Genomic DNA, 18,053 nt, shown 5'->3' with positions numbered 1-18,053 from the left:
GGTTCCAAGCCAGGGGGTCCCTTCTAGTTCTGCCCTCAGGGCCACCGCCCCCTCTGATGGCCCCTGCCTCACTCAATGCAGGAGCAGTGGTCCTGAGTCCCAAACCTGCTTCTTGCCGCTCCCTTCACCGGTCCTGCCAAAGCAGCCCTCACCTCGAGCCAGGTTCCCAGAGATGAAGCGGAAGAAGAAGCTGATGATGTCTCCCAGGTGCTTCTTGCAGCCGTGGTGGCACTCCTGCAGCCTCAGAGCAGCCCCCCGGGCTGGTCCGGGGGTCTCACCGTGCCCCGCCACCCCTGGGCCTGGCCCCATCCTGGGGGCCCCAGCTCCCGCCCTCGGCTCTGCCTGACCAGCCACAGCGCAAGCTACCCCCAGCCTGCTCTGTTCTTCCTGCCTGCTTCCCCCGACACTCAGAGCCTTCCTGCTAGAATTCTCTCCCTCTCCCCGCTCTAGTCTGTCTCTCCAGGTTGAGAGCAACCTGACCGTCAGGGTCTTGGCGTCTCTGGCCCAAACTTCCCTTCTCTGTCCTCTGTCCTCTGTCTCTGCCTCCTGCTCTCTTAGCCTTTCCCAAGACCTCCTGCCCACTCAGCCTCAGCCCGGAGCCCCCAGGCGCTGGCCAGCACCTGGCAGCCCCACTGCCAGGGTGGGCTTCCTGGAGCAGCCCCTAATCCTACCCCCAGGCCAGGCCCTTCACCTTGTGCCTGGCTCTGGCTCCTCTCGACCCCGCAACTCACTCTTCCTGGAGGCAGAAGGGCTCCTGCAGCTTCCTGGGCTGAGAAGGAGGTGAGAGTGGGGGTGGGCATTGCCCCTGAGCTCCCAGCACCAGTGGAGGAGGTGCCATTGGTGTGATATTTGGCATAGGGTGTGATCTCACCGCAAAGGGGCCTCACCCATATCCCAAGGCTTCTCTGCAGCCAGAAAGGGAGTAGCCTGCTCCCATCCAAGCTTCTGCCTGGTGGGGGGCAAGAGGGAGGGATAGGGGCCCTGGGCAGAGCTGGGGGATGGGTAGAGCCCTGGCCTTTGGCTATTTCTTGACCTCTGATCTCTGCTCACCGACGACGCCAAACCACAGCCCCGTCGGTGTCTCTATAGAGTAGAGAATGGGGAGATGAAAACGGGTCCCTCCGATGAGGAAAGTAGAGGAAGACAAGTTATGACTAGAGCAGAAACTGCTGACAATCCCCCCGCCCTCAGATTCCTCGGGCACCTGCTATGCGCCAGGCACTTTTCTAAGGTCCCTCCGGCCGCCAGCGTATTCAGTCGTCAAAACAACCTTACGAGGTACGTGTGGCCGAGAGTGGCACATGAGTGTTCGTTCTCCTTCGCTTCTCCGCCTACAGAATTCAGATTCTGTTGGAGGTGGTAATGTGCCCACCTTAAAAAAAACTACCACTCCCCCACCTCCCTTGCAGTCAAGGTGGCTCAGTTGTGGCCAGGGAAATACAGGCATGCATCTTCCAGAGATTTCTATGAGAGTGTTGCTTTCCTGATGTAGGCACTACCGTTTCCTCCTTCCACCCAATTTCTCCTTCCTCTTGCCTAGAACGAAGGCCATGATAGCTGGAGCCAAAGCAACTACCTTGTGGCTGTGAGGGAAAGGGCAAAAACAAAAACAAACAAACAAACAAACAACCCCCACAAAACACAAAGAGCCCCAGAGACCTTGATTCTGACATCCCCAAGCTGCTAAACTGAGTGCCAGCCACTGCTTGGCCCAGATTTCTCATATCTCTGTCTACATTAGGCCACTGTTATTTGGGGTTTCTGTTATATGCAGGGACAGCCAAGTCAAAACATTCCCTCCAAAGTGAAAGACGAACTTGCACCTTGCCCTCCCAGCGGGTGAAAGGACGTGCAGTGTTGGATGGGCCTTCCTGGGTACCGCAGGTCAGCGTGCGGCGGCAGACCGTGTGCTTGGCTGACAGTAAGCAATGGCTGTGCAGCGGCTCAGGCTGCCTGATGACCCTGCGCGCTCACTGGCACACGCTGGGTTTAAGGCAAGGTGGCTCGCTCCGCAAGGCCAAGCGCAGGCCCCCGTAGGAGCGTTCCTTGCTCTCCCCGGGCTTTCGAGCAAAGCCCTGTTTTCTTTGGCAAAGATCTTTTGACATGCAGCTGGCGGCTCGCTACTGGGCTCGCATGGACACAGAGGACGTGCCGGAGGGACACCAGGTGGCCGTGGACCTCCGTGCCCATCAGGGGCTGAGAATCGACCTCTCCCCCAGCTCGGAAGGCCTGTGTGCGTGCAGCGTTCCATCACCACGTGCAGGTGCTATGTCGCTATGCCTGAGCGCAGGGTCGGAGGGTCTGGAAGGCCCAGGCAAGTGTGTACGAAGTGACTCAGGCCCCCCTGGGGCCTGCTGCCTCGGCCAGCTTCCCCTCAATCCACACGAGTGGCCCCGCGAGGAGTCCCTAAGGCCATCTGAAGAGGAAGAACGTTCACACGTAATTTCTAGACGGAGCTGCGAGAAATGCTGGCCGCAACTCGAGGCCGACCTGCTGGCCCACTCAGCAGGGAAGGGTGACGGGGAAGGGGAATCTTTGTGGTGGGCAGACTGTTGAATACAACTGCTTGCCCACACTGCCTGGAAGAAGAGATGGCCTGAGCATCATCGCTCATGGGCGGTTGCTAAGCATTTGTTCCGGGATCAGGGAGGAGAAGGAAAGGAGATGCCAGGGGGGGGTGACTGTTCTCCAAAGGGCGCCCAGACCCGAGAAGGAGCTCAGTAGTCAGGTGGACAAGATGGCCTGTCGGCCCGTATTCCTTGCTGCCTGGCACTGCTCGCCAGCAAAGTGTCGTGTGGACTAAGATTACTTATGGGTTCAGTACAAGAACTTCTCACCAGGCCGATGTGGCTACAGCCGTCGCCAAGCACCCAGCCTGCCAGCAAGGTGACAAGCCAGCCACCAGCCAGCAGGTCGGCTACATCGCGTCCCCTGCATCCTGGCAGGGACAAACCACTTATCCTCTCTGGAGCAGACACTCATTCTGCGCATGGACCTTCCCTCCTGCCCGCCCTGCTTCTGCCAACACCATCACCCCTCACAGTGTCCCACACACCATCGTCACTGACCAAGGGACTCATCTGACAACAAAGAAGTGTGGCCAAAGGCCAGCGTTTGCATGACCCGCTGACCTTATCCGGTTGCCCAGGCCCCGGAGCCGCTGGCCTCACCGAACAGTGGAAGAGGCCACGGCAGACCCGGTCCCGGCACCTGCCACGCGGTTATGCAGATGCTGTCCCGTCAGATGCTGGACGTGCTACTGAATATGCTGCTTCTCCGGCAGAACGAGGGATCCAGAAGCCAAGGGAAATGGTACCAGTGGGTCCTCATGCCCCCTCGCTGCGTTTTTGTTTCTCATCGCCAATACTCTGGGCTCTGGGTTAGAGGTGTTGGATCCCAAATCAAGAATGCTTCCTTAAGGGGCGCCTGGGTGGCGCAGTCGGTTAAGCGTCCGACTTCAGCCAGGTCACGATCTCGCGGTCCGGGAGTTTGAGCCCCGCGTCAGGCTCTAGGCTGATGGCTCGGAGCCTGGAGCCTGTTTCCGATTCTGTGTCTCCCTCTCTCTCTGCCCCTCCCCCGTTCATGCTCTGTCTCTCTCTGTCCCAAAAATAAATAAACGTTGAAAAAAAAAATTTAAGAATGCTTCTTTAAAGGGAGACACCAGTGGACCCGCTGGACCGGAGGCTGAGGCTGCCACCTATCTGGAGCTCCCCACGCCACTTAGACCAACTGACATAGTGGGTGTTGGGTGGGCAAATGATCCTGATCATGCAGGGGAGAAGGTTCTACAGCTGCACGAGGCGGGGGAGGGGAGCGCTAGGTCTGAAATCGAGTGAATTCTCCAGGGACTTGATTCATACTGCCAAACACAGGATAAAAGTTAGTGGGGTGTTATAGGCAGGAAGGCCAAGAGCTCAGGTCGCCTCAGGGATGAGAGTTTGGATCAGTCCACCAAGGACTCTTAACTGAGGCCTCTGTGGTGGTTTCCAGACTATTACAAATTTCCTACAACAACTCCGTGCAGAGGTAGTCTGTTTCCCTTTCCCTCAAATCTGGGCTGAGCTGGGGACTTGTTTTGACCAACAACATTCAGTGGAAATGATGCTATGTGAGTTCTGGAGCCTAGGCCTCAAGAACCTTTCTGTCTTTTCGTATTGGAACAGCCCCTCTCGGAAGCCAGCCCCCTTGTACACTGAGACCGCCGTGCAGTGAGGAAGCCTCAGCAGCCCTGGAGAGGCGGACGGGCACTGAGGTACCACATGTGAGTGGAACCTTCTTGGCCCAGCCCAACCACCGGCTAAACAAAGGCAAGTGAATCGTCACAATCAATGCCAAGTGGAGTAGAAGCGCCATCCAGCGGAGGCCCGCCTTCATGCCTCACCCACAGAAATGAGAGAAAACAAAATGGCGGGATTTGGGGCTATTTTGTTGGGTGACAAAAGGGTAACTGAAACATCCCTCTCTCAACTTGGGGTTTGGACTCAACACACTCTCTCCAGAGAAATCCTCTTCGCCAATCGTCTCCCCCGCAGACTCCAACCACTCAACTTTCCATACCTTTGATGAGGGTGAAGGCTTCAAGAGCCACGTGGCCGGTTTCCAGATAATTCCTAGCATCTCAGTTTGAAACACAATGTTGTGCATATCTTGGTGCTTCAAACGCATTAAAATTCTGTCAGCATATATTTAGATATCCTTATAGATTACAGACAAATCAATTTACTTTTTTTGTCCTCAGGTCTGTCTACCACCACTCCATTTATCGGGGTACCAGTGGTGATGGCAGCTTTATGACTTCACATGGGCTTGACAGAGGCAGAAGTGAGTACCCAGAGATGGACGCAATGGCTGAGTTGGGTCTCCACTTTGGAGGAGGGGGCAGGAGTGTGTCCGTTTGCTTGAGGAACGGTTACACGTATCACACAGGCGCATGTGGCTGCCTCTCCAGTGTCCCTACCAGAACGACAAGGGACGTGGGGGCATTCCCCGGAGTGACAGGCAGGGCCCTGGCCTCGCCACATCCAGGTCTCCTTCTCTGGTCTTCTAGAGTTTCTGTGAACTTCCCACCGGTCTAGAGTAAATGCCTCTCTGGACAAAACGGGCCAGCCTGGACTCGGTGGTCTGTGGCCAAGACCCCAGGTTATTCTGTGGGTGGTATTACTGTGACAGTTTTACAGTTGAAGAATCCCAGTCCTACTGCCCTCATGGGGAGCCACACTTGAGGAACGGGTCTATCCAGTTGGTAGCCTAGCCCAGCTCCTGGAGGGTTGTTCTGGTATCCTGACAGGAAGGATGTTTAGATGCTGTGGAGACATGCAGAGCAGGTCAGAGTCCCAGAGTCCTCTGGTCCCTGAGGACGAGCCCCCCAGTATTGGTGAGGGGCACACTTTTCAGCTGGGGACGGGGGCTCCTCCATGCTGCCTGTCCTGTGCTCCCGGACTCCCGGGCCCATCTCAGAGGCCACCACTGCAGGCTCCCTCCTGACTCCACACGGGGGCCTCCACAAACCAGGAGGGATGGACGGCCCGGCACAATGGCAGCTGGTCTAGCCCTTGCCCTCTTGACTCCTGGCCCCTGAGTGCCACCCCCTCCTTGACACGGTGGCCTAAGCCTCGGGCACATCCCTATGTTTTACTGGGCCTTGGCTTCTCCCCCCAAAGCTGTCCCAGAAATGTGTCTCTGACCTGCTTCTTCTGAGTGGAAAAACCCCTGACAACAAGGGTGCAGTGTCTCGGCCTTGTGGCCGCTTTCCACGGGCACCCGCTGCCCAGGACACCGCGGCTGGGCCCTGCTGAGCTCAGGGGCCGGGCAACACTGAGCGACACCTATTGTTCTCTGCACCCAGAGCCCTTGAAGTCTCCTGAAGGAGCAGAAATGTCTCACTTCTGCACGGTTTAGCATTTCACATGCACACGAAACCCTCAGTGTGACCGACCCAGTAGTGGCATCCTGGAGGGACACACAGAGGGTGTATTTGGACTAAGGAGCTTGGGGCCGGGAGCTACGCCTAGTGGAGACAAGGGGTGCACCGGGGTCTCGGCCTCTCAGTCTGTGGGGGTGGCCGCTGCCTCCAGAGATCCCTGACGGTCCCCGAGAGAGAAAAGATACGGAAGACACACATCAGGGTGGGCACCCTGCCTGGAGCACAGGGAAGAAGCTCCAGAACCCTCGCTCAGCCCCTAATATCCTGTGACCTGCGGAGTCACGTGACCTCCCTGAGTTTCAACCGACTTTCGTAAAAAAACGAGGCGTCCGCAGCGCCTTCCTCACACAAGGAAATAGGATCTTGTTTTTGCACGTTTCACATACCCTCGGAGCGCCTGGCGTGGTGTCTGATAAACAGGTTCACGCAGGGGAAGGCACCAGGCTGGGCCTGAGCCATGGGTGGGGCCCCGGGCCCGGCTCCACTCCCCTCCACACCCCCCCCCCAACACTCCACCTCCCGCTCCTGCCCCCCTGCTCCTGCCCCCCTGCTCGCGGCTATGACAAGTCTTTAGCAAACACATCCTGACAGCGCAGCACAGCAATTAACCTGAAAGACCCTGGCCTCCAGGAACCCGCCCCAGCTAAAGGTGGGACCTGTGGGTGCGGCCCTCTCAGCCCCTCTCCTTGTGACCTTGAACACACCAAGCCCGCCTCCAAGCTTGCTTCTCTCCATGCCCACCCACACTCATGGGTGCAAAAAGCCTCAGCCGGGAGGTGGCACATCACACTCCAGCCTGATGCTTCGTGCCTCCAAATTGCAAGTTGGAGATGGGGCCCAGCAGGCGTGAAGCCCCGGGGCGAGGTGGGGGAGCTGGATGGAGAGGATCAGGGAGAGAGACACCGAGGTGCTGGTCTTGTGCTATGCCAAGAAAAGCCTGGAGGGGGCGCCTGGCTGGCTCAGTTGGTAGAACATGCGACTCTTGAACTGGGGTGGGGATCAGGGCTCCTGAGTTTCAGCCCCGCCTTGGGTGTGGAGCCTACTTAAAAAAAAAAAAAAAAAAAAAAAAAAAAAAAGAGAAGCCTGGGGTGTAAGGCCAGTAGGGCCTTTGAACCTCAAGCAACACAAGCCGTGTCAGTGGGAGCAGACCGACCCCGCGGGTGCACACAGCTGGCCACACCGTAGCGCCCCGGCTCACCTCTGCCCTTGGTTTCCATCCCGACAGAAAATGGAGTTGTTTTTGCCCTGCTGCAGAACAGACAGCACTACAACGATGCGAGCTTCCCAGGTGAGCTGTTTGCATGAACTTTCGGCGACTTCACGTTTCTGCCACGTGCAAAAACCTATCCTCCCATCGTTGCCCCGAGAAGTTGGGGAGCACACGTGGACCCCACCTCTGTATTCACGTGCACTCGTGCTTCTGTGAAAGGCCTGAGCGCGGAAGGGGGGTGGGAGGAGGGCCGGAGGCAGATGGCAGCAAGCAGCACAGATGGGCAGGGGCTCTGGGGGCAGCGGAAGGGAGGGGCTGGGCCCATGCCGGGAGCACCCTGAGTGGGGTTGCAGGTAACGGACGGGGGCCTGGTAAGTGGCAGCCCCTTCCCCTCACACACTCCGTGGAGGTGACCGCCAGCCGCTTTGCCTGCTACAGACCTGGGCCATCCCCTCCCCTCTCCTCCCATCTAGACTGGGAGCCTGAGGCCATGATCGACGCCCATTCTCCGGGTCAGAGGGACTGAGGCTCCCCGGAAATCACGCAGAGAGGGCTGTCGGGGCTCAAGTCTGCCCTTTTCCTTAAAGGCAAAGCGGCAGACTCTGCTGCACGCCTCGTGCCTGTGATCACACGCGTGTGGGTGTGCACGCGTGGCTGCGAGGGGTGTGTATGTGCGCCCACATGTGCATGGGGGGGGGCGCACGCTTGTGTGTGGCGGAGGCACAGGTGTGTTGGTCGGTGTGCACCGTGTGGTGGGTGCGCCCGTCCGTGTGAGAGCACGGGGGGGGGGGGGCTGCGTGAGGCCACCTCCGCATCTCTTGCTCTGTCACGCTCAGCAAACATCAAATATCACCACCGGCAAGCGCCAGGCAGCCATTTGCTGCGTTCCCTCAGGACCACCCGCGGTGCGGCACCCCCTCCCCCCCTCCCCCCCCCCCCCCCCGTGAAGAGCCGGCCCCAGCCCCTGGGGTGCACTGGGCAGGACCAAAGAGGGGCTGGGGCGGGGCCTCCTCCTCACTGGGCCTCCTCACTCATTGCCGCCCATCCTTTTCACAGAGGACTTAGGAAGGACGCGTGAGCAGCCCAAGGTTACCCGCTGAGGGTGGGCAGGGCGAGCTGGGCCTGTCAGACTCCGACGCCTGGCTCTACTTCCCAGTGACCTCGGTGGAATACCCCAGCGCGGTCCCGATCCTCTGTCGCCCCCTCCACGGGTCCTGCTTTGAGCTCAGTGCCTTGCTTGGATTGACGGGGAAAAAGCACGAATGAACGGAAAGCGCCATCTCCCAATCTAGGCAGAGGTTGGGGTCCCAGGGTGGTCTGAGCCCTCGGATAGAACAGAGCGCACAACAGATGCCCCACCCCCACCCCCGCCCTCCCTCCCAGCCCGCCCCAGCCCCTACCTGAGCCCTGTGGGGCCGCACTGGACAGGATCCACTTGACCAGGCAACACCGCATCAGGGCCTGGCGGGTGAGCCGGGGCCTCTGCCACTTGACGCCCTCCTTCTTGCTTAGCGGTGTGCGCCCGGGATCCCCCAGGAGGCTGCCATCTGACACCTTCATCACTTCCTGCAGCAGGAACAGGCAGAGCAGCCCTGAGCCCTTGCTCACTGAGAGGACCTCTGGGCCAGCCCCAGCCTCCCGGGCAAGGTCGACCTTAACTCCGCCAGCGTCTTGACCTCCAGGCGTGCATGCCCAGAGGTCCCAGCTCAGCTGGAGAGCTCCCAGGGCACTGCTGACCCTGCTACCGGTCGTCCCCTGCCCCTCTCTCTCCAGGAGCTCTCAGCCGCTGCAAGCCAGAGGCAGCTTCAGGCACATAACAGTGTCCACGAGAAAAGCAGCCCAGGTGCTCCAGGATGACGGCATGACATCCAAGGCCGCTCTAGGGCTCTGGGCGCTGTGTGCCTCCTACGCACAGTCCCCTTTGGCCACACCGATCTACTCGGGGAAGACACCACTCTTCCCCATGTCGGCGCAGCCCAGTGAACCCCACCCCCACCTCAAGAGCCAGCTACCAAGTCACCTCTCCCAGGCAGCCCCCCAGCTTCTAAAACTCGGGGATCTGGCCCGTCCTTGTGTTCTAGTTCCCTAACAACACGGCTGTGCCGTGACGACTCGCTGAAGGAACTCCCGGACGAGGGCAGGGCTGGGGGTTTCCCTACTCTGCACCCTGGCCTGGCATATAGTGGGGCCCCCAGAAGGAGGGAGGTGAGGGTCCACACTCGCTCATCAAGCCCCCCATCCTGGCACAGGCCTGGTTGCCAGAGACCATCGTCCAAAAGCCCTCACTGGACTAGAGCCCAGAGACGGGAGTGGATCCATGCAAGGTCACACAGCCAAGTCAGGTTTCCTCGCTTGGCTCCTGAGCCCTCCATCTTTTTCACCTCGAGGCAAGCAGAGGTTGAAAGGAGAGCCGGGCGATCTCCCCCGTGAGGGGGCACGTTGATGGAGCCCTCTACTCCAAGCTGTGCAGCCGTCGAAAGAAGGAACTCGAACAGGTCTGGAGGAATCCTAGAGCGGGGAGCCGTGGAGGGAATGCTGGGAAGTGGGCTCCTTGTCGTGTGCGGCAAGGGACGGTGGCCCCGGTGGCCCCTCCGGACATCTGCTGGGGCTAGTTTGCTGCCTTTGTGAGATGCCCTCCTGCTTGGGATGGCTGTGCCACGGGTGCGGCCTGGCCCATTGGGCCACTGCCATAGGTAGCCCCCAGGTTCACTCTGCCCATGACGCATGGCCTGAGTGCCAGTCGTGGGAGGAAACGCCCCTGGGTGGGCACTAGTTCTGAGCAGGTGGCCAGGACAATGGCCACTGGGGTGGCGAGTTGGTGATATCCTTCCAGGGTCGTGGAATTTCACGCGTGGTACCTTTGGACAGTCCTGAAAAGTATGTGTCTCCCCGAATAAACAGATGTGCAACTGGCCAAGTTCTGCAGACACAGGGCCCCACACGGCCCCTGCATCGGTCAGCTGTCAGGCGTAAGAAGCAGAGACTGACCCAGGCTGATGATAACTGGAAAGGAATCAGCAGTGGGAGGGAGGGGGGAGGGTCCCAGGCCAACCACAGTCCCCCCAGAAAGGACAGAGGGCAAGGCTTGGAAGACAAACCAGAGCAAAGAGCAAGCAAAGGGACAGCCAGACCTCAGCCACAGTCACCCCCTGGAAGAGGGCAGCCAGGTCAACCAGAGCACGTCTGCCTCTGCTGCTGAATACACTGGCCCCTGCTGCTGGCCCCACCAGCCTAGGGTCTCTGGACCTGGGACCCCCCACTGGCCTCATGGCACTGCTGCCCCCAGGACCTGGAGACTGCTGTGGGGGGCCTTCTCAGCTGGGTCGCTAGTTCAAGGTCAGGAGTGGAGGAATCTGACTGTCCCAGCCCAGATCGTATGCCTAATCTCTGGCTACGAGAGGACCCAGGAAAGCAAGCATCTGGACTTTAAGCCTCTCTCATGTCCTCAGCAGGGGCTTTCCTGAAGAAGAGGTAGAAGAAAGTCCCCACAAATGTCCCCTAAACTGTGGAGTTTGTGCAAACGCCCAGGTGAGGGGAAGGGGTGTGCTACATTCTCCAGTTAGGCAGGAGAACCCTCCAGGGGCTGGGTTGGCTCAGGGCTCCAGGAGACCCGTTCATATTTAGGGCTGGACAGTCTGCCTCCCGGCCAGCTTTTGATGAAGTGGCCGCCTAGACAGGGTGATATCCACACCCCTTATCCTGATTTCTGGAGCCTTCCCAGTTGCAAGTGCCGTCTCTTATAGTCACCCTCCAAGCCACCTCCCCAACACCCATGCTCAGCAACGCCCCCTACATTTCCTTCCCTACTCCAAGGCTTGCCCTGGCAGTGAGAGGGGTCAGTGGTGCCCAGAGCCGCAGCAAGGGTGAGCACACACCATCCTGGTGGGGCGGAAAGAGGGCGTGACAGGGGTCCCCAGAGGTCTCCCAGTGCCAGGGATGCTGCGGGAGGTCCCCTATATGCACATGCACACGCCCATGTACACACAGGTCCTGCCCAGGCTGTGTCAGAGAAGCATCCTCTCCATTATTAATGATCTTATTCAGGAGAGAAATGGCCTCGATGAATAAAGTCTTTATTTCAGTCCGGGAGCGGGGAGGGGGCAGATTGGCAGCTGGTGTTTGGTTACTTCATGAATTCTTTGCTGTAGGCTCTGCAGCTGGGGTCAGCGGAGAACGTCAGAAGGAAACACTGCAGTGAGAGAGCATCAGAGCCTCTGTTGGGATCAGGAGCTACCTGCTGGGACCCCCTCTGTCTCTGGACAGGACAGTGCTGGTGCTGGCTCCTCATGGAGCCCCCCGCTAGTCACGGGGATTCTGTCCTGCAGCCCAGGCCTAACTAATGTGGGAGAGATGCAGCCTGGGGCCCAGGGTTCTGTCCTCCAGGGAAGGCTGGGAGGGCCACAGGCGGGGCTGAGACCTCCCTTTGTGCATTTCATTCTGGGCCTCGGGGTCATGAAAATCCCACGAGATTGGCAACGCCACTCCTGTCTTAAAGATGAAGAAACTGGGGCGCCTGGGTGGCTCAGTCTGTCCAGCGTCTGACTTTGGTTCGGGTCATGATCTCGTGGTTCGTGAGTTCGAGCCCCGCGTCGGGCTCTGTGCTGTCAGCACGGTGCCCGCTTGGATCCTCTGTCTCCCTCGCTCTCTGCCTCCCCTGCTTGCACGCTCTCTCTCCTCTCTCTCTCTTTTCTCAAAAAATAAACATTTTTTAAAAACAAAAATAAAGATGAAGAAACTAAGTCCAGCAGAAGTTTGGGGGCATGCCAGGGCCACACTGTCCTTGGGGTGTCTTGGTATTGGTCACAGGCTGTACTGCTCAGGCTTCCTGGGGTCGGGTCCTGGAGGGCCTTGGAAGTTGGGGAGGGATTCCCAAGCCACCTCACCATGTCAGACTAAGTCTGTGAATGTCCCGATGCCCTCCTGGACTGAGGAGCCCCAGTGTGTGTGTTCTCCCTGGTGCAGAGAGTTGGGGACAAGAGTGGCAGGAGCCCTGTGCCCTGCTTAGGAGGGAGGAGCCCTATGATGGCCTTCCCCTGTGAAGTGGCTGAGGGGTCCTCGCAAGGAGGAGAGGAGGGGCCCACAGTGACTGAGACAGGGTATGGCCACAGGCCGTGGTCTGAGCCCATCAGACCTTGGGGGAGGGCAGGAGGAGGGACAAATGACCCAAGTGACCGCAGGCCATCCCCATGAATCTTTGACACCTGTCTGGGAGAGGGTCCGACCGGGCTGTCAAGAAAGTTAATGGCCACCCTGGGATCTGGAAGCTCTCAGGCACAGAAGAGAGGGAGCCCTGAGAGGGGACATATTACCACCCTTACCCCCAAGCTGCCTCTGTGCTAAGAGGTGACAGAATTGAGGAGAGCTGAGTCAGTGAGGAAACTCCAACACAAATTCAATCCCCTCCCACCCCTGCTAAGGAACCACCCCCCTCCCCCGTGGCTTCCGCTGCATTTCACACAAAACCCCAGTGCCTTGGGCCTGCCTCCAAAGCCCTACTCAGGCCCGAGCCCTGCCTGCCCCTGGACTTCCTGTCTCATCTGCCCACTGCCAGCCTCACCGTGCTCTGTGCTCTTTACACATACGGGGCAAGTTCGCACACCACCTTCGCACCGCTGGCCCCTCCACCTGCACCTTCTATCCAGGATCTCCCCATGTTATGTCTCACAACCACACGTGATTCTTCAGTGACGTCAGTAAAGCTTCAATTGAAAAATATTGCCATATATACAAAAGAGAATACATATATATGTGCGTGTGTGTATACGAAAAGCTCAAGAAATATTCACAAATGACTGGGGTGAAAGTCCCCTCGTGCTCTTCATAATTCACATGAGAATTTCTCTCTTCCCACTCTTGCTTGATCCTGGCATCATTTCCATAGGGGACAGAGCCATCCCTCCATCCTCCACGGGCCCCCAGGGGTGGCCAGGATTGGGTGACAGGGACCAATGAAGCCAGAAGACCTGTGCCCCGAGGTCACACAGAGTCCCCAGTGGCACATCTAGCACATGTGGGTGTTCTGGGCCACATCCCAGAAATGGCCCTAGGCTGGCCCTAAGCTGCCCTGGGGACCTCAACCTAATTTGAAGTCCACAGGGTCCCTCAACGGCAGAGACCACAGGTGGGCAGGGTCATTCCCTGACAACTCCGCGCTGAGACTCACAGCTCCTGTCCAGCCAGATGGGTCAGGAGCAGGTCTTAGCTCACTTCCAAGTCCAAGTCTGTGAAGAGCAAGGGAGGGACAGAGAGGACATCAAGCTGGCCATGTACTTGCTACGGGCCAGGCACTGGGTTTGTGTAGAGACTCATACTTGATGCTCACATCAACCTATTGAGGTTCCTTAGACCCTCCTCCAAATCACCCCGCTGAAGGCCAAGTCCCATAATAGGCTCTTTCTCACACCCTCTTACCAAGCTTGCCTGGCTCCCTGCGGTGTGTGTGTGTTCTCTCGCTCAAGGTCAATGAGGAGTCAACCTAACTGTTCAACTTGTCCTGGTGGCTCTGGCCGGAGGTCCCGGGTTCCAGGGGGTGGGGCTGTGCCATTGGGCACCTGGGAAAGGCTTCCCTCTGGTTTGGGAGATGACTTAGACTCTGGGAACCCAGACCACCCCTCTACCTTTACCTCCTTTTTTATAGAGATGAGGTGTGGCTCCAGCTCAGAGTCCCAGCAGGCCATGGGGATGGGTGGGGGTGGGGAGTGGAATTCGGTGCTGTTGTTTCATGGCAATGTTATGGTTACCTTCTACTTCATCAACAGCTACCCTCTTTCCATTTACAATAACCATTTCAAGATCCCCCTCAAGGGGAGCCTGGGTGGCTCCGTGGGTTGAGCATCTGACTTCCGCTCAGGTCATGATCTCGCAGCTCATGAGTTTGAGCCCAGCATCGGGCTCTGCTCTGACAGCACACAGCCTGGTTAGGATTCTCTCTCTCCCTCTCTCTCTCTGCCTCTTCCCTGCTGGCTTGTGCACGCACACACTCTCTCTCTTTCTCAAAAAATAAACATTTTAAAAATAATCATTTTATATTAACTATATATTGAAATGATAATATTTACACTGGGTTCAATAACATACATTAAAAATAATTGCACTTTTTAAAGAAAACTTTCTTTAATGTGCCAACCTGAACATTTAAAACAAACCTGTGGCTCACGCTACGTTCCCATTGGCTAGCACTGTTCTAGATGGTTCTCAGACCTGCCGGTTGGAAGCTTTGGGACAGCCTCCTCCTGCCAGGGCATACCCTGATCCTAACTCCTCTCTCCTTCTCAAGTCCCAGCTAGGGTCAGTGAGATTTGTTCCAGAGAGGTGGCCCAGTGGAGTATGGAGGAAGGCTGGGGGACAATGAAGGAGGAGGCCAACTTGTGGGGCTGCCCGAGTCCGGGGGAGGAAGAGGGGATGTTGAGCCAGGCCCAGGCAGTGGAATGGGTTGGGGGGGGGATATTAGTGGGTATTTAGGATCTGCTGTAGGTGTGGATAGTGGTGGGGGGAGGCGAGGTGACTCCTCAGTAACTATGACACCTATCACCATGGAGACGAAGAAACAGACCGACCCCCTCATGCCTTCCAGCTGCCCCAGAGTGACATCTGGACTTTCCACTAGGAACACCATCACCTGAGAGTTTTCACCACACCACAGAGAGGGGCCAGATCGTTTTAAATAAACTACAAGAACCTGGGCCAGCACATCTCACCTGTGACTCCCCACTCCCTGTGGTCAGCTGCCCTGCTCACTGCCCCGGGCACAGGGGGCACAGCTTCATCCTGTGGGGGCCCAGCCCATCTGGTCAAGCCACTAGGGGTGCACCCAGGTGAGACCTTGAAGCAACTACTTCTGTCTCCGTGGTTCTCATCAGCTGGGCTCCAGAGAACCCCCGAAGTGAAGCCCAGAGGCGGCTTGGCAGAGGTTGCCTGTGCGCATGGGGAAGCATGTTGGGGAGGGGGGGTTGCATGGCTGGAGGCAAACCCCAGTTAAAACATTCAGGCTCCCTCCCTCCCAGGTCATGTCATACAAGCAAATGCACGGGCGAAAGGCAGACCCCCAAATATTTACAGACATTTATGGATGAGAAATAGCATGAATGGTCGCATAAGGAGCACTGGGACCCACCGGATGCTGGCTTAGAAGGCACGCTCAGCCAGGGAGAGGGATGTCAGGGAGGTTAATGTTATTTCAGCCCACCAAGTACAGTGGGAAGAGGTCTGCAGTCAGCCAGACAGGAACTTGAATCCCAGGTCCTCACCTCCTGGCTGGGCAGCCCTGGACAAAGTACTTGACCGTGCTGAGCCTCAGTTTCCTCATCGGTAAAATAGGGATAATAATATGCCTTTATAGGACCGTGGGGAAGGTTAAGTGGGGGAACATACACAAAACCCCGGCAGGAGCACGGTTATCGATAGTCTTCATCCTTCTGATGCCGAGTAAGGTCTGCTGCCCAGGGCAAGGGTCAGGGCCAAGCGATGGCCCAGAGAGATCCAACTTGCTCTACTCAGCTGCTGCACATCAGAATCACCTGGCAGCCTCTCCCACATCTGGCGGCCTGGGGGCCACATTATTTGATTCAGTGGGGCCTGGGCTGCTCTATTTTTTTTTTTTAATTTTTTTTTTCAATATTTATTTTTGAGACAGAGACAGACAGAGCATGAACAGGGGAGGGTCAGAGAGAGAAGGAGGCACAGAATCTGAAACAGGCTCCAGGCTCTGAGCTGTCAGCACAGAGCCCGACGCGGGGCTCGAACTCACGGAGTGTGAGATCATGACCTGAGCCGACGTTGGCCGCTTAACCGACTGAGCCACCCAGGCGCCCCACTATTTTTTTTTTTAAGTTTATCTATGTATTTCGAGAGAGACAGAGACAGCGCCAGTGGGGGAGGGGCAGAGAGAGAGGGAGCAAGAGAAGATCCCAAGCAGACTCAGTGATATCAGTGCAGAGCCGGATGCGCGGCTCGAACCCACGAAGGAACGGGCAGATCATGACCTCAGCTGAAACCAAGAATCTGACACTTAAGCTTAACCAACTGAGCCATCCAGGCGCCCCTGGGCTGCTCTATTTTTATAAAGCTCCTCCGTAGATTTGACAGTGCAGCCAAGATTTAGAGGGCTCATCGCACCAAATGGGAAGTTCTAGACTTTGTCTGTGGGAGGAAGGGCTCTCAGGTTCTCAATCTCCCTCCCCGCCTCCCTCCTAGGAAGGCTGCCTCAGGGCCAAAGTCTGGGTCAGCTGGGGGGATACGGAGAGCTGCTCAGATGTGGGGCTGATTGCCCCCCGCCCCAACCCTGTCCTGGGGACAGCAGCGCAGGCGGCTCACTGAGCAACCACTCCTCATTGCTTGCTCTATTTCCATCACTTGAGACAGATGGCAGGAAATGGCGGTGGGCGTCGTGTCGTGCAGGCCCCAGGGATTTGGGGTGGGGAGGCTTTGGGGAGCCTCGATTCTCCACCCACCCCTGGGTACCTACAGATGCAGGCCAGGCAGCCAGCCTTGTGAGGGGGGAGCTGAGACTGTCCTGAGTCCCTGCCAACACTTGCACACGCACGCACGCACGCACGCACGCACGCACTGGAGCAGGGGAGGGGAGGGCTGGGTCGTCCCTGCCCTTCCTCTGATGGCTGCCACCTGGGCTAGGACACCAGCTCCCCACCTGACCCTTGCTGTGTAGGCAATGAGGGTGTCCCATTAACCCAGGGGTGGACTTGACCTGATCACTGACAGCATTCTCCTGCTGGAGTGCCCTTCCCAGGCTCTGCTCGGGATTCAGAAAATAGTAACATTGACACTCCAACCATTTATGGAGCTCTTGCTATATGCCCGGGCTGTGCTAAACAGGCTGGTGTAGGATCGCATTTATCTAGGAGGTGGATGATATTTCCCGCAAGAAAATGAGGAGACCATGGCACAGAGCACCTAACTAACTTGTCCAAGGACGCACAGCTAATGCATGAAGGGGCTGGGTTTGAGCCCAGGTCTTTCTTCCTAATGCAGAGCCAGGTTAACAGCCAACAAGGTGCAGCCATGTTACCGCCCCAGGCCACCATCGTCTCCTGGCCAGGGCCCTTTGAATACCAAATAGTGGAGACGGGGCTCTGTTCTGTAACAAGCCAGTGGGCATATGTGTGTACATATGGGATGGGGCATGAGATCTGCCTCCTGGCGCTTTTGCTAGTGCCCCCCCCACCTTTACCCCCTGCCTCCACTGGGCAGCACAAGGTACCGACCTCGGGGGAGGGCCCAGCACAGGCTATGAGTGCATCTAGGCCCAAATGGGGAGACTGAACCTCAGAGAGGGGACGGACCCCGCCCAAGCTCACAGGGTCAATAGGGTGGAGTTGGCCATAGAGTGCCCATCTTGAGAGAGGATCTTAAAACAGAGTCAGGGTGGGCTGGGCACAGGGGCATGGCACCAGCAGCAGGTGGACTCGGGTTTACCCCTTGCTTGCCCTGGAGGTGCGTGCCAGGGGGCGGGGGCAGAGCTGGAGATGAGGCCAGTGAAGACCCGTGTGGGCTTTGCCTGGCTGAGCACGGCACAGGCCCATGCCTTTGGGGTCGGCGGGGGGGAGGGGGGGTGCTGGACAGAGGCCTGAGGCAGGAGACCAGAGAAGAGAGGCTGGGCCAACTGGGAGGTGGGACAGGCCCCCTCTCGGCTGTCCCGCCAAAGCTCAGCTTAGTTCCCCCTCTCCAACTCTGGCACCTGCCAGCCCCCTTGGTTCTCTCCCTGTCATGTGGCTGCTTTGTGGCACTCTAGGACGGGGGCTGATCGCAGCTGACAGATGCACCTGTTCAAGGGAAACATCAGTCAGCTGGGGATGAGGAGCTGGGTGGGGGCACAGTACACAGCGACTTACCCCCCATTATGCCCTCCTTCCTGTCCTGTTTCCTTCCGGCCCTTTGTCTGGAGGACCAGCTAAGAGGACTTGC

The 18,053-nt window shown here is 57.8% G+C and overlaps 1 protein-coding gene across 2 annotated transcripts in view; it reads right to left on the bottom strand.

The window, feature by feature from the left end:
• KCNIP3 (potassium voltage-gated channel interacting protein 3) overlaps positions 1-18,053 on the bottom strand; it is an 82,608-nt gene that overhangs the window by 61,417 nt on the left and 3,138 nt on the right. The window contains exons 1-2 of one of the 2 annotated variants that reach the window (XM_047068743.1): positions 11,677-11,691; positions 8,534-8,699 (exon numbers count right to left, since the gene is read on the bottom strand). In XM_047068743.1, the coding sequence (XP_046924699.1) occupies positions 8,534-8,699; positions 11,677-11,691 (181 nt within the window). Of the gene's footprint in view, positions 1-8,533; positions 8,700-11,676; positions 11,692-18,053 lie in introns of those variants that run through there. The other variant, XM_047068742.1, reaches the window with a different exon arrangement.

This window comes from Lynx rufus, unplaced genomic scaffold (assembly GCF_022079265.1).
Source record: "Lynx rufus isolate CCGP_SWC_20201006 ecotype Redwood Valley unplaced genomic scaffold, mLynRuf1.p SCAF_8, whole genome shotgun sequence".
Lineage (NCBI taxonomy): Eukaryota > Metazoa > Chordata > Mammalia > Carnivora > Felidae > Lynx > Lynx rufus.
Note: the sequence above shows the minus strand (reverse complement) of the source record. Positions and strands in the feature narration are given on the sequence as shown.